This window comes from Miniopterus schreibersii (genome assembly GCF_964146895.1).
Source record: "Miniopterus schreibersii genome assembly, chromosome: 9".
Lineage (NCBI taxonomy): Eukaryota > Metazoa > Chordata > Mammalia > Chiroptera > Miniopteridae > Miniopterus > Miniopterus schreibersii.
The window spans coordinates 15,861,880-15,886,559 of NC_138118.1; the positions used below are offsets into that span (position 1 = coordinate 15,861,880).

Genomic DNA, 24,680 nt, shown 5'->3' on the forward strand with positions numbered 1-24,680 from the left:
AAGGTTCAGAACAAACTTTAAAGCAGAAGGCCAGCATGACTTAAGATTTCATCACGTCTATAAAATGTTAGAACATGTTCTTGTATTACCTTGCAAATCATTTATTAAGTGACGTGAATTAAAGTGAACTTTTGGTCGAAGTGAACTTTTATTTTTGTATTACATGTGTATGACTTATCGTTAAATGTTCCATGATACACCTGGCTGGCATGGCTCAGTGGTTGAGCATTGACCTATGATCCAGGAGATCACGGTTCCATTCCCGGTCAGGGCACATGCCCGGGTTGCGGGCTCTATCCCCGGTGGGGGCGTGCAGGAGGCAGCCGATCAATGACTCTCTCATCATTGATGTTTCTCTCTTTCTCTCTCTGAAATCAATAAAAAATATATATTTTTTAAAAGTTCCATGATACAAGAGCATGGACCTACTAACATTACAGGTAAGTGCAGGAAATCAGAAGAAATACATGTAGAACAACATAGTCCAAAGTATTTTGTGCATGGGTGAATTGTTTAGATATTTTGCTCAAACTCAAACTATTCCTGAAGAAAATTTTAGATTTTTATTTAAACTTAAATTTTCTTTCATGAAAAATTTTAGGAGCAGATAAATACACTTTACATCAAAGTACTAGTAGAGAGAATTGGTTCAAATTACCTTGTTTCTTTTACTTTTTTTTAAATTGATTTCAGAGAGAGGAAGGGAGAGAGAGAGAGATAGAAACATCAATGATGAGACAGTCATTGATCAGCTGCCTCCTGCACTCGCCCAACTGGGGATCAGGGAGCCTGCAGCCTGGGCATGTGCCCTGACTGGGAATCAAACTGATCTCCTGGATCCTAGGTCGATGCTCAACCGCTGAGCCACGCTGGCCGGGCCATTGGTTGATTCCTGTATTTGCTCTTACTGGGGATGGAACTGCAGTCTTGGAGTATCAGGATGGCGCTCTAACTAACTGAGCTACCCGGCCAGGGCTACCTTGTTTCTTTTAGGCACACCTGATCTTGAGATCTAAACTGAATTTTTATTACAAACTGCTGAAGCCTCTGGCATTGATAATTGGTGAATTCTGAATCACTCAACTTTTGCAGTAATTCTTGAGAGAATCTTCATTCAAAGAACAAGAAAATCTTAATTTAATATGAAGCAACTATGAGAAAGTTGGCATATTAGCACAAATACTCAACTGAAAAGCAAAATGCTTAGCCTGGCAACCCAACACCTTTACTGTACCATAGGGTAGAGAGCAGGGTGTTACTTGTGAAATTTACTGCAATTAACTTTGCCCCAGGGCATGTACTGTGCAGTGGATATACATGTGTGTAGTATAATAGCAGTTCCTAGTTGAAATTTCCAATTTATACGGTGTTCATGTTTGTAGCAAGTTTAGTCCTCTGTTCTCCCCCCACCCCTCAGAAAGAAAGTTGATTCTGGTAGCCCATTCAGCTCATCACTCCTGCTCTCATCCTGTTTTTCTTTGCCAAGGATACATGCGGTTTGTTCGATCAGAAGCTCAGAATTGGTATAATTGTAGTTTAATTGCCCAGTAATTTTTAATTCTATATTATTTAACCTTGCAAGAGAACTAATTACAGTGGGTAATTTGGCTAATTTTCTAAAGATGCTTGTCATCAGTATGAAGTTACCTATTGTGTATGAAGTTTCTATTGTTACTCTTGTGACATTTAAAAGGAAAGACGCAGATGCCATCACAAAATTGATTCATTTTGGTTTCCTGTATGATAGCATCTTTTTTTATATCCCTTCCTGCTTGCTCTTCCAGACAGCAATGATAAAAGCTCTGGAAAACTTAAAATGCAGCCAAGGAGATCTGGATTTCAGTTTCAAAAACAACTTATTTTAAAGATGGATGGAAGCAAAATTCATTCATTAAACCATAAGTAGCTTTGTAAGCTCCCCCTTCTATTTTTGTTTTCCTTTTTACTACAAGGTATATTTTATCCACAGTTGTCTTTTCAACCCAAATTCCTGGAGACTCAGGTACCTTCACTGCAACACAGCTTTCGTTTCCCTCCCACCCGTCTGGGCCATGCGTACTTGACCCCTGAATATTGCGTTTATCTTTCCAACTTTCATTTTACTCATTTCTCGACTGACTTGGTAAATACTTTGTAGATTAAACTGTGGACATGGAAGGTGGGAGACAATTTTCTTATAAAATCGGTCAGTTTATAATTTTATTCTTACCCTTCGGGTTGCTAGCCAATGGACTGGATACTTCTCTTTGCTGGTGAAAAAAATCAACTTTTGGGAAATTACTTCCCCTAGGTCATCTGGCTAGTCAATAACAGAAAAACAAAGTTGACTAAAACAAAAGGAATGCTTCAGGGACTTTGAGATTCAAATTAGACAAAAGAAACAAAGTTTCTTTAGGCATTTAGAAAAATTTTAAACCATGAAGTTGTTCAATAGTATTAAGCTGTGGCCTAATGAATTTAAGATACTAAATGAATGTAAGCTTTCCCATATTGGAAATACTTGGTCCATCCCTCTTTTCAGTTAGATAGCCTATGAATCTTTCCAAACAATTCAAAATTTGGCTGAAGGTAAATGTACCTTAAAATAACGCTTTATGTTGAATTAGTGTTTGCTAACTCTGTTTCTAGACTTTTCAGTGTAGTTACACAGACAAGAGATAAATATATCTGCCTGCATGTATGATTGGCCAACAACCACTGTTTGAACAGGCCTGAAAATGCAGTATTGATCCATCCATGTTGGAATCACAAACATGATCCTGCCTTTGAACAGCTGCATGTCATTATGAGTCTCTCAGACAGGCCAGGTAGAGCAGTTTCTTTCAAGTACTGTGGGAAAAATGTCAACTGTAGTAGATAAAGAAGAAATATGCTGAGTTTTGACTTTGATGGCTTCAACAGCACTTGGCTCCATCATCCACTTCCTTTATCTGTCTGCTTGGAGATACTCAGATGTGGTATTGGTGAGGCCCAAGAGTTTAATTAGCTATACACAGAAAATGGGGTCTTTTGGGTTGAACACCTTAGCAGAAATTCATTAAAAACACCACATTCACATTCATTGGTGGTCAACATTAAAACCATGGAATGATCCAAGCTTTGTGGATCGTGGGACATGAGCCAGGCTATGAAAGACACCCACAACTTCGTTCTGCTTTCTTTGAGGCTATAGTTTCAGGGCTCAGTTATGATTACATGGATTTGTTTTCACTTTATTTGCTTGTGGTCACATGTGTAGGTAAAGTCTTCCCCATCCATGGCCACCTACCTTGTAATTGCATGGAATTATCTTGTTCCTTTTTGACATTAAGGATAAACTAAGATTGTCTAGTAATTAAAAACTTTAATAATGAGTTTTAGTATGACTGTAAGAATACTCAGGTAGTTATACATTAACTGTCCTCATTTCTGGAAGGTTAGTAACAAATCCTATTACCATGTTTTAGCTTGCAGTCGTTTAAGGTGAGCCAGGGTCATGCCAGGTTTGAACTAGGGTGACCTCTAAAGAACACCTAGATGGAAAGTGTTTTGAGATTGACATGACAACAGGGGGATTGTTTTTGATGAACAAGAGCCTGTTTTCTTCATTCTGATCTAAGTATTAGCATTATTTTTCTAATGTAGATCTCTATAGTTAAAATACATTGTGGGGAGGGAGCTGCATTTAGGCAATAGATGGGAGACGATTTTCTAGCTTTGTGGAATGCTTTAAACTGTTTGCGTTGCGTAACTGCATGCCTCTGGTTGGTAATCTGGCACTCAGCAGAGTGTATATGGTACTCCTCCCCGGTTTAGTACCCTTACCTTTCACATTGCCTTTTCCCACATAGAACAGAAATACCTATTTTTAGCTTGGAATATTTAAAAACTAATGCTTCCACTAGTGAGATTAGGTATGTCATATATTGCAAAAATTCTTTGAATTTCTAATGACTAATTCTTATTAATTCCTACTAATTGCTCTTTTTTCTTTTTGAAAGGTGTGAGGAGGGAGGTGCTTTGTTTTTTGCCTTCATGAGACCTCACTCTGTCTTGTAAAAATTCCCATGGACTAACATGAGAACATTGTAAATCTGATGAGGTCAGACTTTTTGTATATTTTATCCACACAGAAGATCCTCTCAGTTAAGTAACGAGATACATTCTTGAATTTATTGTCTAGCAAATTGGTGGCTGGATATATTATTCCATTAGCAACGTGGCTAGCCTTGTGGCCAGCTGGTTCTGCCACGGTACCACAGAAGGTCTTTGTGGTAGTGTGCTTCAGCTCATCCCATGTTTCCCTTCAGAACAGAGATAGAAATAAGCTTTTCCCCGTTGAAATTGGGATCAAATTAGTTATTTTAGAGAATGTTATTTTTAATCTCAAAGCCATGTCTTTTATGTCCTTCCTGTCTGGGGCATCTGTCCTGATCGGCCTTACTCACGTTCTTGAGGGAATGTCTGTCTGCCTCTGGCCCACTGCTTACTGTGTCTTTCATGCATACCAACTGCTTGATCAGACGCAATGCTAACCCTCCAGTTGATGGGGTGAGGTGCATAGGTTTCTGACTACTCCTCTTTTAGGGGGTTAGAATTTCATTGTTCCTTACTGTTCACAGACTGTAAGCAGGAGAATGTTAAAGTAAAAAACACTCAAATCAGTTGTTAAGATCGTAACTTCTTAGGAGTTAATAAAAGAGTAGAAAAGTAAATATCTATTAACTAACCCCCAAGTTATTAAATAACTGAAGGAAATCTGGAAATTTTATTTATTTGCCCTGTTTCAGTCAAAAACAATTGGCAGCATGTATGTTTGGATGTGTGTTTTTTATACATATAGTAGGTAGCCACCCCCGAAAAAAACACTTGTTGAATGAATGAAATGGAATTTTATGGTTGAGCTTTATTTTGAGTACATTATAAATTCATGGCCTGTTTAGCAGTTCATGGTGAATTAATAATCAGAGTTCCTTGAAAGATGAGCGAAAGTCAGTCAGTGGGATTTTGGAAGGTCAGCTGCTGATTTTCTGTAGTTTATCAAGAATCTGAATAACATGAAATCCCAGGTGATCCCAACTTACTTAGTCATTAGGTTCAACTGTAGTGGCCAAAAGCCCAGGGAAAGAGATCTATGTAAGTCACAGAGCAAATCATCGCATCACCTCCTTGTGGTGGTTGCCCATCTTTTCACCTCCCTAATCATGATTCCCTTGGTCTCCTTTCAGTCCTGCTCCCTGTTGAATTACAGAACAGTTACGTGCCTCCTTACAGAGTGGTGGCTAGCTCACTGATTCTCAACGTGGGAGGCCAGGGGCCCTTCTGCAGAGGGGAGGGAGACAGAGAAACACATTCGTTTGGATAGCGTGCTTCTGGAATATGAAGAGTTGTGAAGGAATGTAAGGGGAGCTTGCTCTCGATGAGAGGTGACTGGAGTGATTGTTGTAAGGAAGCTGATTGCAAAGGCAGGAGTTCACAGCCTGGAAGGCCAGCCAGCAGATGGCTCCTTGATCTATGGCTGGAATGATATATTGAGCTTGATGTAGTTACGTGGCGGGAAAGGGAAGAGGAACTAGATGCATTTTATTAGGACAAGTAGCAAGTCTGGGAAACTTACAGTGGGAAAGGCGGAAAGCCTAACCATGGTCCTTTCAGAGGTTTGGAGCCAAGGAACGAACGGGGTGTTGGAGTCAACCTAGCTATTAGGAGAAATGAATCGATTTTCAGGGAAATAATTTTAGACATGTTGAGTTTGATAAGACCAGAAATATAAAGGACTGATTAGAAAGAACAGGTAGCTTTCAGCATAGGCTTATTGTAAGCTGGTGAGCTTCCCAGAGTGAGAGTGTATGAAGCTATTTCTTAAAATACAAATACCACAGAATTTACACTACTGTTGTCTTTCTAAACAAGTTTTTCTGTGTGTTGTTTGTTTGGCTTTAAAGAGAAGGAACGCAGGGCACTGGGCATCTGGGAGACGAGTAGAATTGGAAAGGGGGTGAGGTGGCATTTGAGAAGGCCTTGGTGGTTCTTGGCACCTGGCCATGACTGCATGTATGATGTGGTGTTTTCTGAGTTACAGCATTTTGGGTGTTAAGTATGAAAAGCAAATGAAGATTATGCAAGTTAAAGTCTCTGAGATGACTGCCTGCTTGGTAATTGTGGTTTCTGGTGGGGCAGACCACGTGGAACTTTGGGCGTCCACAGGGTTTTAACCTGAAGATAGCAGCATGCTTTACAAGAGTTTCCATTTTAATTTCCAAAGGAAATAAAGGAAGAAGAAATAGCTTATGGTCACTGGTTCACAAACAGCCAAGAATAAAACATGAGATGTGTGATTCATCCCTCCCATGTTTTCTCCTGTAAGCAATGCATCATCTTTTTGGGAGTCACCTGGAGTAGGGTGGCTTTACTTTAAGAAGTGGTGCTCCCCCCCCCCCAGTGTGACTCATTTTAATTAACATGTATTCCTTAAGGGATACAGGTAGATGTATCTACTCTAAGAAGGTGGCATATTTATATTACTATGCAGTTTTTATAGTCATTTATAGTAATATGCAGTTCTTCCTTGTAAGGACCTGCAATATTGTACTTTTTTTTTGCAGATTATATACTTTTTGAGATGCAGAGAGGAAGAGACCTGGCCATGGTCAAAGAACCAGCCAGTGGAGGGCCTGAGATTAGACTTGTGGTCTTCTGGGTTTTTCATCTGTTGTTCATCTCTTAAGGAGGCCAGCTCCCCTTTTGCTGGAAACAGTTCAGCTTAATGGAATTTGCTCTACCCAGTGCCCACAGTGTGTTAGATGATATCCATCACCACCTATTCTACTGTAAAGCAGCCCTTTAATGCCCCTTTAAAATGGATCTACTTTTTCCTGCCCATACTTTGGAATAACTCCACCTGGAGGAAGTGATGGTTACTTAAAAGGTATGCCGAAAAGGGTCAGGGAGGGCTACTCAGTTAGCACCTCTTCAGCATCTTAGCTGCCAAGACATTTTCTTGAGCCAAAGAACCCACAAGCAAATAGCCCTCTTCTCGTTTGGTCTCTGGGGTTAGGGGTTGCATAGGGTAGGTAGTGTTTTCTGGCTTTGCATTTCTGCACACCCTCACATACAACACACATACACACATACCAGCCAATCCTAAATCAGAATCCCTGGGGTGGGTATGAGACCTCAGCATGCATATTGTAAGAAAACTCCATAGGTGTAAATCTGATGAACAAACAGCCAGGACCTAGATTCGCCCATAAACCATTGCTCTTGACTGCATGGGGAAAATCCTGCTTTAGATGAGAGATCAGTATGATTTCAGTGTTTCTAAAAGTTAAACATGAATATAAATTATGAGTTTATGTGTCTAAGTGGAGGTATGAATGTTGTAACATTGTTAACAAGAATACTAATAAGATCAGGCTGAAGAGTCAGTCCTAATGGACTGCATTTTGCTAAGTGCAGATTTAGTCCAAGACAAAAGTAAGAGCTTTGTTCGTCATAAACCATACTTCCCAGGAATCTTGGGACTTCCTTTAAAAATGAAGGCAGCCAGTAATGGAGCCAGCTGATTGTAATCTGTAGATTGGGTGACCTATGTCTGGTTCTCTCCCTTTCAAAAAGCGGGAGGTTAATGTTTTTTTAAAAAGACTTTTGAAATGATAGGTTTTTTTTATTAACAGTTCTAGGGGGAAGTGTTCATTATGATGGATTTTCCAAAGATGAGTATCTTTATTTCATTTTTTGTTTATAGTTTAGGTTTCTTCTGCCAACATTCTTATCTTAAAAGAAGGTATGTGCACTTCTGCATGTTTGAGAGAGATTTTTGGCAGGAGGACCCTGTTGGCGGTAATAATTTTGCTAGCCACTTTTAGAAATGCTTCATTGCTTCAACACCCTGGCCTTCAAAGGCTACCATCTTTGCCTGTAACTGGGCTGTATACTTTCCCTTTTCTGCTCTTTTGTGTTACAGATGTGACTCGGCACATCTGTAAAATGGACAAAAAGTATGTTAATGCAGAAAGACAGTAGACACAGGAAGGAAGAACCAATAATTGAGGGTTCTCTTATTTGTTTGTAACAAATACCTAGGCAGAGCCACTTATTGGAAGCTTGAGAAACAAAGTAGAGAGGAAGGGTAAAAAATCTCTTCCTGGAACACATGAAACACCTAGTTATGAAACATGTTGTCTGCAATATTTGAATCCCAAAGCACTTCTGAACATTACTTAAAGTGAGTAAAACTTGTACTTTATTTTTTTTAAAGGTTTTGTTGTTGTATGATAGGAACACTCAGCTGCTAATCTTTCTGACCAGCACATGTAGTAAAGACATGGCAGGAGAAGCCCCCAGTTCACTATATGTGGGTATCTGTGAACAGCCTTGGGCTACTTCCTGTGGTTGAGCTACTTGAAAACAAGCACACTGCCTCTGAAATATCAGGCAGCTCGGCCACAGAAACACCTGAACACTTAGTGACCATCCTGCTGGCCTTGAACTTGTGAAAAAGGAAAGCATTGAAGAGAGGGTGGCCATCTCAGAGCGTATACGATTTTGATGCAGAGACATGGGGAACTGGTACCATCACAAAGTTAAGACAGTCAGTATTCATTTTATCTGTTAACAGAGGCAGCATTTGGATAGGCCCAGGTTTGAAACCCAGCCCCTTGGGCAAGTTACTTAACCTCTTTCTGCCTCAGTTTCCCCATATGCAAAATAGAGATGGTAATCATACCTATCTCATTGGCTACGGTGAAATTAAGAGTGTCTGTGTAAACTGTTGGTGAGTGCCTGGCTTGTAGTAAGTGCTAAGTATAAACTGTTGCTGCTGCCATTACTATTACTATTATTAGTGTTACTGTAACTCTTATTAACTCTTCCCTGCTCTGGGATCATGTTTAATTTGTAAAACTTCCACACTCCTTATTTTTCCTTCTTAATTTACTTACCTTTCTGCATTTTCTACCACTGTCTTAATAACCCACTCACCCAGGCATAAAAGAGAGAAAAAGAAAAAAATTTTCAGACTTGTCATGTTTTATTAAGTATGTCAAACATATGCAAAAATAGGACATGTTTATAGGAAGTGCTATTTTTTTTTTTTTAAATATATCTTTATTGATTTCAGAGAGAGGAAAGGAGAGGGAGAGAGAGAGAGAGAGAAACATCAATGATGAGAGAGTCATTGATGGAGCCCGCAACCCGGGCATGTGCCCTGACCGGGAATCAAACCCCAATCGCCTGGATCCTAGGTCGACGCTCAACCGCTGAGCCACGCCCGGCCGTGCGGAAGTGCTATTTTTAAAGGTTAAAAAAAGTTAAGTGTCTTTTGAAGCGTAGAAAGTAGAAATTACAAGTCTATTGCCTTGACATAACTTTTTAAATATTCTCTGTATACAGTACATACTGAACATAGTTGTAATTCTAGAGGACATACCATTCTATGGATTTTCACCACCCAGCATTAGAGCATAGGCATTTTTCTCTGTCCCTTAGCCTTGACAGTTTTCAGTGGTTTTATACCATAGATAATTATTGGTTTGTTGTATATGTTGCCTCCTTTAAAAAATATTATAAGTAAGATGGCAACGAAAATCCTACTGCAGATGATTGGGGATTATCTTGGGAAGATTTTTTTTTTCCTTTTTTGATTAGGAATCTCTGCATTTGTTTCCTGGTACATGGGAATCTTACCATAATGTGGTTCTTTGGAAAGTTAGCTTTATGAAGGTGAAATAGCCCCAGTCCATGTAATAATACCAAGTCTGTATCTTGGGGTTAAAGGTAAACCCACACTGTGTGTCAGTATCTTTGCATGAGAACAGCACTGTGCGGGCTGTCATGGGACTCTCCAAACATCACTTTCTAGACGTGAGCTGTCCAAAACGGGATCTACTGGCCACTTGTAGTTAAATTAATGAGAATTAAGTAAAATGAAAGGTCCAGTTCCTCCCAGTCACACTAGTCATATTTCATGTGTTCAGTAGCCACATGCGGCTAGTGGCTCACATATTGGACGGGGCAGATACAGAACATTATCATCACTCAGAAAGTTCTGTTGAATAGCGCAGCCCTAGCTTATCCTCTGCGCAGTTCCTTAATCTTACAGTGACAAGGAAGAGCCACCTCCTATTTGTAGGTTTTTCTAGCAGAGGTTGGCAAACTTTTGCTGCCTGTTTTTTAATATAAAGTGTTATTGGAACACAGCTACACCTGTTTGTTTACCTATTGTCTATGGCTACTTTTGTGCAGCAACAGCCGAGCTGAGTGTTGAGTAGTTATGACAGACCTAAGGTGGCCCACAAGCCTATAGTATTCGCTCTCCCTTTACAAAAAGTTAATCCCTTTATCTAGACCGGGGTTTCTCAACCTCGGCACTATTGTCTTTTTGTTCCATATAATGATTTGTTGTGATGGGCTGTCCTGTGCATTGTAGGATGTTTAGCAGCATTCCTGGCCTCTGTACTAGATACTAATAGCACCACTGTCCCCCTTCCACACCCAGTTGTGACAACCAAAAATTTCTCCACACATTGCCAGACATCCTCTGGGGAGCAAAATCACCCCCAGCTGTGAGAACCACTAATCTAAAGTGATGTGGCTTGACAAAACATCCATTTATAGTACTTTAAAAAAAAAAATCTTTTAAAAATCCATTTAAAGAGCTGAGTAAATTACAAAGGAGTATTTATGCTACATAGCATTATCTCCAGAAACAGAAATATTTCCTTTAACGTGATAAAGGAACTAGAGTGGGGCAGAGAAATGGAAGCACTGAGGTTCCACAGTTCACTGCTAACTGGGGAACAAATAGGATGGAAATTACACAGTCTATGAAGTTCATGGGGACATGTGGTTTATTTTCCAGGTTTTCAGAGTCTACTTGAAACACGATGTGACTGCAGGGTTTTTGTTAACTGAGTGTATAGATGTCATGTGTGTATACCCAGCACCTTGTACTGAATCTGGCAAGAAAGGAGTTAATGTTTATTAAGTGATTGTTGATAAATGCAATAAATTAGTACTTACCTGTCTTATTTATGATTTTAAGTTGTCCATATAAGTTCTTACCCTAATAACTGATTATATTTACCGTCATTAGAAGTTATGAGAATTGAATTAAATGTCAAGACCTATAAAATTGTCTTCAGTTCTTTTAAGATCTGGTGCTTGAGTACTTTTCAGAGTGAGGATTTTCAGAGCTGAGGAAGAGGCCATGTTAAGAGATTAACTGCTCATTGTGTAAGAAAGTAGAGCATTGGGGCACAAGTTTTAATTGATAAACGATGTATATAGTATTTCTAAATTCTCGGTTTAGAAAATGGGGTGAATTAGAATTGGGAAAATTGCCTTTCAAAGTGAATCATCAGATACATGCCTTTATCTGGTTCTTCAAATTAAAATTAAATTTAAAAACTTTAAGTTGGTAGTGAAAGGAATATATGGTGTAGATCACATGCAGTGGACCAGTTCCGTGCAGCTAAGGATCGGGGAGGTGAGTGGTTCCGACGCCAGGTCCTGGGGAGCTTGAGGCGAGCCCGTGGCCTGTGCTCGATGCGGCTCTCTGTGCTGTGTTGCAGATCTCACCAACATATTCGAGTCCTTCCTGCCCCAGTTGTTGGCCTACCCCAACCCCATAGATCCTCTCAACGGCGACGCTGCAGCCATGTACCTCCACCGGCCAGAGGAGTACAAGCAGAAAATTAAAGGTAAGGAGGCAGATCGTTTAACCTGGAGACAGAACTTGAGTCTGGAGCTTTGATCATTGATCACCCTTCTTAGTTACTAATAAGAATCTTTGCCTTTATTTGCTTCCTTTTGTCTTGTAAAATTAGAAAATTGGAGTTGAGAATAAGTTAATTGAAAGGGGTAATCTCACATTTGTTTATAGACAGTTAACATCCTGGCCCTTCAGCTACCTTTGGGAGCTGGAAAAATAGTTGCCAAATCCATCATTAGACTTTTCTTTTTTTAATCCTCACTTGAGGATATTTTTTCCATTGTTTTTCAGAGAGAGCGCAAGGGAAGGGGGGTGGAGAGAAACATCGATGTGAGAGAGACACATCAATTGATTGCCTCCTGCACGCGCCCAGACTGGGGCCTGGAATTGAACCTGCAACTGAAGCAGGTCCGTGCCCTTGGCCAGCATTGAACCTGGGACCCTTCAGTCCACGGGCCGACACTCTAACAACTGAGCAAAACTGACTAGGGCCATCATTAGACTTTTAAAAAATTATATTTTACCTATTGAATTAAAAATACCCAGCTAAGCCCTAGAAGGTGAGTCAGTGGTTAGAGCGCCAGCCCTTGCACTGAAGGGTCCCAGGCTTGATTCCTGGTCAAGGGCATGTACCTGGGTTGCATGTTTGATCCAGGCTGGTCAGGGCACGTGCAGGAGGCAGCCAGTTGATGTGTCTCCCTCACACCCGTATTTCTCTCTCTCTCTCCCTGCCTGCCTTCTACTCTCTCTAAAAATCAATGGAAAAAAATATCCTCTGGTGAGGATTAACAAAATAAATAAATAAATACCCAGCTGGCTTCTTTTCTGCGTCCCATACTAATTTACTTTCATTTTGGGATATTTTCATGTAGGCATATTTCTCCCCTACTATAGATACCTGGCCCCAGTACCCTGGTACTATGGGATTTTTCTATTAAAACGTGAAATGTACTGTTAACGTTAGAAATGTATTAGTGATGACAGCACTAGTTTCCTCATTCCTTAGGATTTAGAATCCTATTTTCTCATTCTCAAACAGTTTACATGCTGATGGGACATGAATTTCACAAAAGGGAAATTAGGATTGCAAAAGAACATTGAAAGCATCACATGGGTTTACTGGTGGTGTCCTCTTTACCTGTGTATGCTTGAGAACTTTCATAAGGAAAAGTCTAGAAACAAAGTTCCACCAAAAAGGAAAAGAATTCATAGGCCTGTTTTTCTTAACAAATGGACAGCATCGGTATGTACCCAGTTTTTAGCACATCTGCCTAGCAGATCAGAACTTGCCCATCTGCCTAGCAGTTCAGAACATTATCTTCTGCAGAGTATGTGCCCCTCTGAGGTACATTTGTAAGAGATGGCAGTAGAAATAATTCATGAGAGCTTGAATATATAGGTTTTACTCTGAACTGTGCAGGTATGAGACACAGGAGCATTTGGGGCTACTGGTGGAACATGGCTGGTCTTCTGTTTCTTATCTCCGCCGGTCTCTACAGGGTATTGTTCAGTACTTTAGTTGAGATAAAATAGAAATAAATCTACTCTAATTTACTTCGGTCTCAGGTGCTTTGCAAATTATCTAATTTATGTGGCAGAATATCTACATAGTCAAACAAACGTGTATTTCAAGAAAAAGACAGTCGGTTTCAAGCAGATAAAATTCTGTTACGAGTATTAAAAAATTGACAAAGGATTCACTTAACAGTGTCTGCAACCCACAGACACCTCAGTGCGGAACCTGCGTCTCTAGTCTTACGTTCCTTCTGCCGCAGCAGTGGAGCGCTCTTCCTGTTTTAGTACGCATCTGCTACAGCACCCGTTGCAAAAGGAACCTAGCCCACATTTTTTCATCTTAGAATGGCTAGCGCTAGCTTAGGGAGCTCTAGCTTTCTGAAATGTTAATGTTGGCTATCATTTTGTCTTCCCTAGTAATCTGAGAAAATCATGGCAGTCAGAGCCGAGCTCAGCCCGGCTTCCTGCTGTACCTTTACATAAGGCCATCATCTTCCCTTGTTCCTCCCAGAGCAAATAAGAGGGCCCGTCGTCTTTCTCAGGCTGCCCCACCAACCCGGGGTCCCCCTCTCCCACCTCTCCCCTCCCTCCTGGTTCCTCCTCCTCCCCTAGACTGTCAGAGGTAGCCCGGTTCAGAAGTCTCTGTCTGCTCCTATGGATTCCTTTAGGAGTCTTGCTATTTATTTCATTTTCAAACTTCTTGCTTCCTTGCTTTAAACTCCTGAGGTCTAGTTTGTTTTCCCTCCTATACTGAAGCTGTGATCTCATTTCTTCCTAATCTTTTGGACCCTTCTGAAGACCTGTTTTCATGGACTTCTCTGCAGCTTTGCTCTTTTACCTCTTACCTGTCTGAAAAAGGGTCTCATTCCATTCCCAAACATGGTCATTCTCTTTAAGATTCCGTCCTTCAGCCCCCTCCGGACACCCCCTGGGAAGCCTGTTCAATCTCACAACTTTAGATGATTTCAGGTAGGTGATTTCCAAATACGTGTCTAGGTGTGACCGCTCTCCTAAGCTGCTCAGTGGACATTTCCACGCCTAACATCACACATAGGTCAGTGTGTGCATGCACCCTTCCTTACCATGAAATCATCAGCATTCCTATTGAGTTGATGCTGTTTTATTATCTTGTAAACATTGGATTGCTAGTAGAACAGGACATCATTGGCGCTGTCTGAAGATGTGTCATTTCCCTGCTCAGCCTTCACTGAGTGGCATCTTAGCTTGCCATTCCAGGCCCTCTGCCACTGTGTGTCGTCTACACCTTTGCCTTTGCCTTTACTCCTCTAAATGCATCAATATATGACAGTAAAATTGAGTTTCAGATACCCGGCTATTCTCTTCCTTAGGGAAAGTTTCAACACTACAGAAAAACAGGTAATAACTGTATGTCCATCACCCAACTCTAGATGAACCTGTACTTTTGCCTTATTTGCTTCAAAATTTTTTAAAGAAAGAAAATAAATGTAGTTCTCTTTTAAGGTTGTGTTTGAACATCCCAACCACTTCCTTCTCCCTGGAGTGGCACCTCTCATGCTGCAGTGACAGAAACCCTTCAAGGGGTCAGTGCAGATGTGACTCCTTCCTGGCTGTCCAGCCAGAGCCCCTTCCTCGCTGCTTCCCTCTGATGGCACTTGGCAGCTAACTGCCTTTTCTCTTCATCTGTTTCTCCTGCTCATTAGTGACCTTGCTCTTCGGTTTTCTCTCTCTTGAAAGGCCTTATCCTAGTAAGCACTTAATACGTATGTTTCCTTGAATATACTTAAGAAGGCTGACAGTATCAAATTACACTGTGAAAGTGCAGCGGCTTATTTCTGCAAAGGAAGAAACAAAGTAGCCAACCTATTAGAGAGTAAAAATAAAATTTCTCTGGCTTTAATAAACATTTCTCTCACTCTAAAAGGTAAACTAAGGTCAGTTTCTACCTAGTTAGGGGCTTTTTGTTTTCCCAACTCATTATCTCAGCGTAAAATTGTGTTACTGTGAATTTGTAGGACTCTAAGTGAGAAATCTACAAACTTTTTGTAAAGGGCCAGATTTGGCCACATATGGTCTCTGTCACATATTCTTTTTCTTTTTTTAAACAACCCTTTAAAAATATTTTAAAGAAAATTCTTATCTAGGTTCCTGCACAGTTACTCAGATTTGGCAGGCCCATTTGGCCGTTTACCTTAGCTTCCTCTTTTATTTAGTGCCTGTAATTCCATGGGAAGAAAAACAAAGCTTAAGGGTATGAGGATATGTTTGTGCTTTTTTCCTGCTGGCATTCTAAATAGGATTCTAAATGTCTCGTCTCTTCATATTGTGTATAGGCTATTTACTTGAGAACAGTATGCACTTAGAGACTTCAGGAACAAGTTTGTTTATTCAGCAGTTCTTAAATGTTTTTTCAGCCTAGATTATAGCAGCATAAATCTTCAGGTAAATAATACATGGTAAAGTCACTCAAGGTAGCTGTGTCTCCAGACAGCAGCTCATTCCTGAGCAGACTAAGAGACTGTTTTTACCAGCTGCCTTAGAAACCTGACAGGCAGGATCTGTTTAAACTAAAATCTATTCCTAAAATAATAGATTTGGCTGACTATAATTATATAACTGCAAATCTAAAAATGATGGGGAATTTCCTTATAAGTTACTATGGAATCATAACTAGTCCAGTGCTATCTGGGAGGTGAATATTTTTATTATTATTAATATAGAAAATTAAAAGAAAATGCAGGGATCACATTCTTCCAAATCATCAAGTTTGGAGGAGGGCAGCTATACTGGTCAGCCATCAAGGAAAGTTAGAGGGCTGGAGGACCGGGGCCCGATTCACACTGGCCATCGTCCTGGCTGTCTGCCAACCTTCCTGTGCCTTGCAGCCGGGGCCCAAGGGTGGTTGGCTGCCTTGTATACATCCATCCATCTGAGGGTGTTCATCTGCCTGGTAGGTATTCTCCCAGCTGGGAGGTGATGGCCCGAGGAGCTTAGGATGGTGATCCAGTGTATTTATTCCCCTACAAGTCCCATGTCCTGCTTTGCCTCTTACTAATGAGGCAAAATGCATAAAACTCCAAAGTCTTCCCCTTAGCTTTTGTGACTCCAACTGTCATCTTTGTTACCGCCGGCATGTAAGGAGAGCTGGAGCTTCCCTGGGGCTTGCCAACTTGGGGGTCGCCGAAGCACATGTCTGCCTGCTCACTGCCCTTGTGTTTTCTTTATCCCTGTCTCCTGTGCAGAGTACATCCAGAAATATGCAACGGAGGAGGCACTGAAAGAGCAGGAAGAGGGCACCGGTGACAGCTCGTCGGAGAGTTCTATGTCTGACTTTTCGGAAGATGAGGCCCAGGATATGGAGTTGTAGTAGAAAAAGCACCTGCTTTTCAGAAAGACTATTATTTCCTAACCATGAGAAGCAGACTATAATATTCATATTTAAACAAAGCAATTTTTTTTATTACTAAACAAGGTTTTTATGAATAATAGCATTGATATATATATATTATATATCACCCTTTAGATCTTGATTTCTTGGTCATTTCTCAACCTGAGGTGCATAGCATATTCCCACATTCCATTTTGGTAGCAATATGCGGTCCGAATGCATGCATTCATAAGTCCATTTGGCCAAGTCAGCCTGTGTGCTACTGAACTGTCAAAAGAAATAGCCGCTCTGATAGATAGACATGAGTAAAAATAACAGGAAAAAGTTGCTTCTTTTATTGATGGTTCCAAAGAAACAAACCAAACCAACCAGCTCTTGGACATGAAGATAGAATAGTGCTTTTTCAAAATGGAAAGGAAAAAATTGGGAAGGAAAAGGCCTGCTGTGGGAGCATATAGAGCCAGCAATGTCAGAGTCAGAGCTGCTCCTTCCTGTGATTCCTACCTAGGTGGCCTCATTTCTGTGGAGTAACAGTGTAAGCAGGGAGCTAATTGGAGTATTGAAACTTTAAACAATTTTTGCTTGGATTTTAAGTACATTTTTATATGTAGATTCCTGCCCTTCTGGCTACTCAGCCCTGCAGCCACGAGTGTATTGCTTTGGAGAACCTTTGGAAAGTGTTTTCTAAACCTGATGCTTTCTCATGGGGTAGAGCTTGTAATCCAGACTTTTTTTTGAGAGGACAGGACAGGAAGAGAAAAGTGACTGGGAAGATGTTTTCTCTCATCCAGCACATGCAGAGTCACAACCTCATCCTATTGTTGGCCACTTTGAGATGCTACCCTGAACTAAGCTTTAAATTTGCAGGTGGTTGTGGGTTATTTTTGTTTTGGGGGTTTGGGTTTTTGGTGTGTGTGTGAACTGTGCTTAGACAGGTTACAAATTTAATCTTCACCTGCCAAGAGATGGCCTCCTCCTTGGACAGCCACTCAGTGGACCATTAGACTCGGGAAGAAGACCCTTCCGGTGGCTGTGACTCCTGGGTACTTGCCTTCACGTTTTGGTTTTGGTTTGGGTTTGGGTTTTGGTTTTCTTTCTGCTGCTGCTCTTGGCAGCAGCCTGGTCATCATCTGCTTGTGGGAGTGGGAAATGGATATTTTAGACCCAACACACATTCTAAATTTCAAATGAGTAATAGTTGGAACAAATAAAGGTTCTTGTACCCAAAGTGACTCTACATGAGGAAAACAAACACAGCTTTTTTCAGAGTGTGACAGAATAGAGAAAGGATTCAGAAATGTGATGTAGTAAAACAGGTTTTGAAGGAAGACCGTCTTCTCTCCTGCATGTGTTAAGAGGAAATCAGACAGTTAAAAATGCCTGCTAATGAATGTTTACTCAGCTAACCATATGTCCAGGTTGCTAGCAGTTCCTTTCAAATCTGGGTGTTGCCTGCTGAATTTGGAGAACTCTAGACAGCACCTCTGAATTCTTTTTGTGTCGCAACCAATAGGACAAGAGCAGAATTGGCCAATCCTAAAACCTTCTAAAGACAATTTTTTAATGTCCCACTGGGATAATTTTTCTTTCTGATGTGTGTTTTTAGTTTAGAAGTGCTATATTCCACAAGATTTGAGTCAATGAGGTTGGAAGATATCTTTTTTTATTCAAAAAGCACAATCAATCTTTTCTTTGAAAATCTATATAAAGTACAACTTGCTTTTAGCATGATTATTTTCGTAAATAAAAAAAGACAAAGAATTTACTTATTTTATGTTAATTACGGGCATGAAGCAAAAGGTTTTCTTTAAAAAAAAATTAAAAGTGCAGTTATGTAGGGCTGTGGTTAGTTAACCGTACTGAGTTATCTATCTAGCATTTGTGGCTTGTTGGAAGGGTAGTATTAACTATTTAACATGTAATGGTGTACTTTAACTCTTATCTAGCACGTTGTCTTCTCATTACTTTGGGGGAGGGAGGGTCTCTGCTGGCACTGTCTAACTTGCTTACCTGCTGAATTAGCAGTTTGCTTGTGCTATAACCGTTATTGTAGGTGCGACTTAGGGTAGGCTTAAAGTGCTGGGTGGTGATTTGAGTTCAAACAATAAAAAATTGTATTTTTTCAATATTGTATAAACAATAGTGTTCTAATTACCTTTCCAAAAAAAAAATAATGTCCAGATAATAATTGTTTTAAATCTTGTCCAAAAAACTAGCAGAACCAAGTTTAGGGAAGGTATGTGAGCAGTGCCACAGCTCTACTCCTCGACTAAATCCGTGTTTTTCTAACAAAAAGACACCAGCTTGCCTGCCTGCGATCGAGAGCTCCGGCACTAGAAATCTGGTGGTGTAGAATTCCCAAAGGAAGATTTGGGGGGGGGGGAGGTTGCAGGGGTTAAGCAGATCTGAGTGTGGCTAGTGTGTGTGTGTGTTTGCGCGTGCGTGTGCCTGTTGTCTCCATGTCTGTCCTTGTGTATCCATCCAAGTCTGTGTGATGAAGGTGTAATTAGGGCTTCTCTCTTAGCACTGGAAGCTTCTAGAATTGCTACTCAAATCGCTCTGTACTCTTTCTGTGCAAGTCTGTCTCATCGGAGCACTAACCTTGGTCCCATGCATGTTTTTGGCTCTGTGGGGCTCTTTACCTCTCCACTGCGAAATTGGCTTGATAAGTTGAACAGAATCCCTTCTAATGCTAACCTTTTGTCCCTACCCTGTACCTGGAAGAGGTAGGAGCAGGAGACCATACTTACAGGTGCAGAGGGAGCTGGAAGAGGCCTGGCTGTGAATCTGAGGACTCGCCCCCAATAATAGATGGTAAAGTAAGACTGAGTAAGGGGTGTTTCAACACCAACCGCTTTTCTAAGATGGTCCTGTCACAACGCTCAGAAACACGCCTGGAGCCCCTCAAAAGGGCTGAACGTCATTGACTTAAAGGTGGTGGTGGTGGGTCAGAGTTGCTTCTGGCAGTTTCCCTTATTAGTTTTTGAAATCCTACCTTGTGGTTTACCAGCACAGGCCATTCTTTGCCCCTGTTCAAATGACTGAGCTCATGCTCTCACCAAACACCAACAAACAAGATGACTGCGGCATTTAATCCGCTGCTCTCTGCCAGCCCCAGCCCCAGGGCCTTGTGGGTTGCGTTTATTAGTAGCCAACCTAGGCAGTGGCATTTTTGCTCTTTTAGTCTTCAGTCTCATTGCCCTCCTTGACTTGACTGTGCAGTTTCAACCAGCATTTTATACTAGTGAGAGAATTATCAGAAGTTGCCATGTATATCTCCTGTACCTAATATTTTTCTTCCACTTCAAAAGCTGTTCTAATTGCCAAGCGGCTGATCTAAGCTCCTGGAGGGTGTCTCCCCTTCAAGGAATTTTTTCCCCTCAAAAATCTCCCTGAAGCCCTATTTGGCCTTGGCCTATAACACTTGCTTTTTATTAAGCCTCCAGTTGGGACGGCTGAGAATCATGAAAAACAGATCTTCCACTAGCTTCCATCCGTCAAGTTTCTGGGAACTGATGTTTGATTTTAAATGGCATGTGACCCTTCTGTATTCTAGGAACTCAATTAGAAAAGTGAAAGCCATTAACAAAAGTTAGTTTTATTTCATCAGCTTCCTAACTGGGTTCACAGCCTTGTTGACTGAAATCAAATCATTTCTGACTGGGCACAGAGGCCTGTGTTTCTTTGGACTTCTGAATCCATGTTCATATTTTCTCTGGCCACTGAACACCTTGGCGGTTCCATTAGGGACTGGCTGGAGTGGAGGTCCCTTGGGGAAGGGGGAGCTAACAACCCTCAGGTTTGAAGGTTCTCCGCTCACCTGAGGAAGGGCCAGGACTCTTAATTCAGCAAACACTCGTCTTGGCTATGGCCTTGGGAAGAAATGGCCATTATTTACTGATTGTATTTGGTACATATTGTGTGATACTTGAAGAGATAAAAGGGACTTACCAGCCCTTAATTGAAATCTGAGCTTTTTATCACTTATTTTTTCCCTCGCCCTGTCTCCTCCCTTCCACCATTTTCCTCGCATTGTGATGATCTAGTGGGCACTTCTGTCAACAGGACAAATGCCTCCTCTGACTATAACCTCTTAATAGTTGTGTATAATGAAAACTGTAAACTTTTTTAAATAAAATGTGTATATACCTTGGCAAATGGCTGGACCTTGATGAATGAGATACTGGCCCCCATGATGATTTAGCCTGTTTTAAAGATGGCCTTCCTGTTCATCTGGCGCCTCTGTACAGCAGCTGGCATTTTTCCCCCCTTTTCCTAAGAAGCTCTTGCAAGGCAGACTGGGTTAGTGTGGGAAGGGAGTGTCGCTTGTAGGCAGCAATAACCCAGTAGGCCTTGCCTATGGAATCCTGTCCCTGTCCCTGAAGCAGCGGGTGACTGCTGGCTATAAATAGCTCGATGTGAGGCCTCACCAGAGCCTTAAAAAGCCATCTCTTCTGTGAAGTCCTGTAGCCTGAAGGAACCCAGTTACCCCAAGTGGATCAGCAGGCATGGCTCCCATGTTAGCCCAAACCTTCTGGACCCTGGCAACTGATGCTGGAATTCACAGGCAGTGCAGCTTCCTGCTGGGGGCCAACCTGTAATAGGTTCCCCCTGTGCCAAGTGCCAGCCTCAGCCAGGGAGGGGAGAGCAGCAGGTATTGCATCAGAAGTTGACCACTGGATTATCACTACATTTCCATTTCTGAAGCATATGCCCTCAATGGCCACCAGGTGGCGATATTGCCTAGTTCGCTGGAGAATTATTTGGCGCTGGATTAGCAGGCCCTTAAAACAAAGGGTTCCTGTGGTCACATGTTCTCATTCCCCCAACTCTCCACTGGTGTCTTCTCCTTACTCATTTCCCCCACACTCCTTTTTTCCTCGTTGCATTCTCATATATTCTGCGGTAGGCCCAGCTTTATGTCTGCCTGGGAGAGGGGTGGAAAAGCCACCTAGGAAATGCCCAGTGTGGACACCACCTCAAGCTCTCCCGTGGCAAGTGAACCCTCAAGCTACCCTGGCTGCCTCCAGTGCTCAGAAGCAAAACATTGAACAGGCTCTTTGCAGGGCATCTCACAGACCCCTCAGCCAAGGGTGTAATGGACCAAAGAACTAAACCAGCACTGTTGAGTTCTAGTCCCATCTCTTCCATTAACTAGCTGTGCGGCCTCGAGCTCTATGGTCTCAGGTTCATCTGTAAAATAAAGTTCCCTAGACTAGTAGGTTCTGACTCTGACACTGACTCAACTCCACCTGGGCTCTGGAACAGCACCCTGTCACAGGCTATAGTATCCCGAGAAATACCACAGTTTCAGAATCAGAGGTTAGAGTTTTGGGACCCAGAGGGCTTTGGGAGTTTAGAACACCCATTTTCCAGCTGAAAGAACTGAGATCTGTGGGTCGTGTGAGTAGCTATTCTGTGGGCCTCACCCAAGGCAGATGCTTTAAAAACTGCTCCACGAGGAGCCCCGGTACATTCACTGGGGCTCGGGTCTCATCCCCCTGTAATCTCACCCAGCACTGCTGCTTCCCAAGTTGCTGGTGGCCCTCTGCTGCCTGCCTGAGGCCTTGCCCCTTCCCTGAGGAGACCTAGAGTTTCTGAGGCATATTGTCCAGGAAATTAAAGAACTTTTACCTTAAATTGTCTTGCCACCTCTGAAGATTGCTCTCTCCCCTTGGAATGAGTTTCTGTGACATTGGGCCATGGTATTTCCTGCTCCCCACCTAGAGAGAGGACAAAGAGAATTTGACTTTCACATCCTTGGCCCTGCAGAGGTCCTGAGGCAGCTGACATGAGCAGCCTAGATTATGAGAAAAGCTCGCAGGCTTCTCAGGAACTCGAGATTCCTAGATGAGCCCAGAACAGTCCACCTTGAGCCGACCCTGCTCTCCAGTGCCTTGTGTTGTAGGGTTTGGCACCCAGAACTTTTTGGAAATGAAGAGTTACCCTGACGGGATTTAATATTAGAAGGTAAAAGAGACAGGAATGTTTCCCCTCTTGCGTGTGTGCATGTGTGTGTGTGTGTGTGTGTGCGCACACGTGTGTGCATCTATAATGTTTGTTTTTGAAGAAGGGTTGGCACTTATGTGGACCTGGGTTCCTCAGAGCTCTTTGGGGCTCAGACTTGGCTCCTAGGACCTGGTGTCAAGTGGTTGGGGTGGCAGAAACAGACTTGGGCTTTCTAAGAGAAAAACAACCTTCTGGCTGGCTGGTCATTGTCAATTGACCTGGAGCAGGGCTACTGGACAGCCATGGGGTTTGGCCCTCAGGTCTGTCTCAGCTTCCCTTCCCGTGGCCCCTGCCAGCTAAGTCAGCCAGTGCAGAGCAAGCAGCTCCCTTTGAGAAGCTTCAGCCCACATCCAGTTCTTTCCAGCTCTATAAACAATGAAACAGGTGCCTGCTACAACTCACTGGTGTGCATTTAAAAGTGTGGAACAAAGCTCTTAAAATAAGCACTTTGCAGATTTCAAGAGAATTATGTGCTGGTAGCAAATGAACATCCCAGAAACATGTGAAAGTCGTCTGGAATCCCTTCCTGGGAGAGAACCACCATCAACAGCTGCCAAAGAGGGCTTCCCTCCATGATCTGCACACTGGCCCTGGGAGCCCCTGGCAAAGTAGACAAAAATGTGGTCCCATTTCACACTAACAGCATGTGAGGTGCCAAGAAACTTGGGCACACTGTAAGTGGCATAGTCAGTGCTGGAACCCAGGGCTTCAAGACAAAGATGAGTGTTTTTTGCTGTGCCAAGCCCAGTGCACATCGAACACCCATGGAGGCTGTGGGCACCGTGTCTGTATGGACCTGCCATCTGGGGCTCCTATGAGATGCTTCCAGGTTGACCCTGGCTCACCTCCTAACCAGGGGTCGCATGGGCTTGGTCCCTGAGCATCAGGGCCTTTCCCCACACACATCCCCATTTTCACTGATAGCAAGGTCCCCAGCCTCCTGGGCCTGCAGGAGAGTCAGAAAATAAAGCTCAAATTTAGACCAACCCACTCCCTAGAGCAGAAATATAGAAATAGAATGCCATCTACAAAAGTAATTTAAAACTTTCTAAGCCATATAAAAACAAACCCCACGTAGCCCTGGCTGGCGTGGCTCAGGCGGTGAGCGTCGGCGCGCGCACGGGGAGGTCCCTGGTTCCATTCCCGGTAAGGGCACAAGCCTGGCTTTGGGCCTCGATCCCCAGTAGGGGGCGTGCAGGAGGCAGCGAATGGATGTTTCCCTCTCCCCCTCAAATCAATAAAAATTTTTTAAGGTAAAATTAATGTTTCATTTAACTCGATATATCCGAAATATTTCAACATGCAATTGCTACTTAAAAATGAATGAGACATTTTCTATTCTTACCTGTGCCCTCCCACTTTAGAATCCAGTGTGCACTTTACCCAGCACATCAACTTGGACACTACGTTTCCAACATTTAAAAGCGACATGCAGTCCTACCAAAAACAAAGCTGTGTTTCAGGAAAATTTAGACCGCTTGCTTTTAAGTTTACATTAAAATGACAGAAGGTGAGCAATTGGGTTCCTCAGGCGCTCAATAGCGCCCGCCCCGTGGCCATGACCACCCACTGGCAGTGCGGCTGGAAGCCTCCAGGTAGAGCTGGAATTTTTAGAAGCAAATAAACCACAAGAGCGACTTTCATCGTGGGTTTGGAGCAGAACCCAGAACCTCACACTCAGGGTGCTCCGGGGTCGCGCCGTCGCCGCGCACGGCCGGGGCCGGGGCAGGGTTGGGAGCGGGAAGCGCACCCAGTTCTGTCCCTGCGAGGGGACACCGCAGGCTGCAGGCGCACCCCGACGGCGGCCGGGGTCACCGGAAGCACCCTTAGGGGCCCGGCCCGCGCGGTCGCCTGGTCCCCGAGGGTGACTTCCAGGACCCGAGGGCGCCCCCGGCCATGCGCCCGCCGCGCGCTGCGGGCCGGCGCCCTGGAGCAACCCGGGACTCCCAGTTGTCCCCGCGGAGACACAGGTGGCCCATCCGCGAGTCGGGGGGTCTCTTCCTGAAGCGGGTTTGGCGGAGGGGCGCGGCCGCCCGGGCCAACGTGGCGCTGCAAGGCCCATCCCTGCCTGGGCACCAGGGGGCGCCCGAGCCCCGC

General features: G+C 42.8%; 1 protein-coding gene across 2 annotated transcripts in view; it reads left to right on the plus strand.

Moving 5' to 3' along the window:
- The window catches only part of UBE2H (ubiquitin conjugating enzyme E2 H), a 100,128-nt gene extending 81,380 nt beyond the window's left edge, over nucleotides 1-18,748 (plus strand). For both annotated transcript variants that reach the window (XM_081147816.1, XM_081147817.1), the window contains 2 exons: nucleotides 11,553-11,681; nucleotides 16,429-18,748. In XM_081147816.1, coding sequence (XP_081003942.1) covers nucleotides 11,553-11,681; nucleotides 16,429-16,553 — 254 coding nt within the window. In that variant the 3' untranslated portion in view covers nucleotides 16,554-18,748. The remainder of the gene's footprint in view (nucleotides 1-11,552; nucleotides 11,682-16,428) is intronic.
- Nucleotides 18,749-24,680: the final 5,932 nt, after the last annotated feature.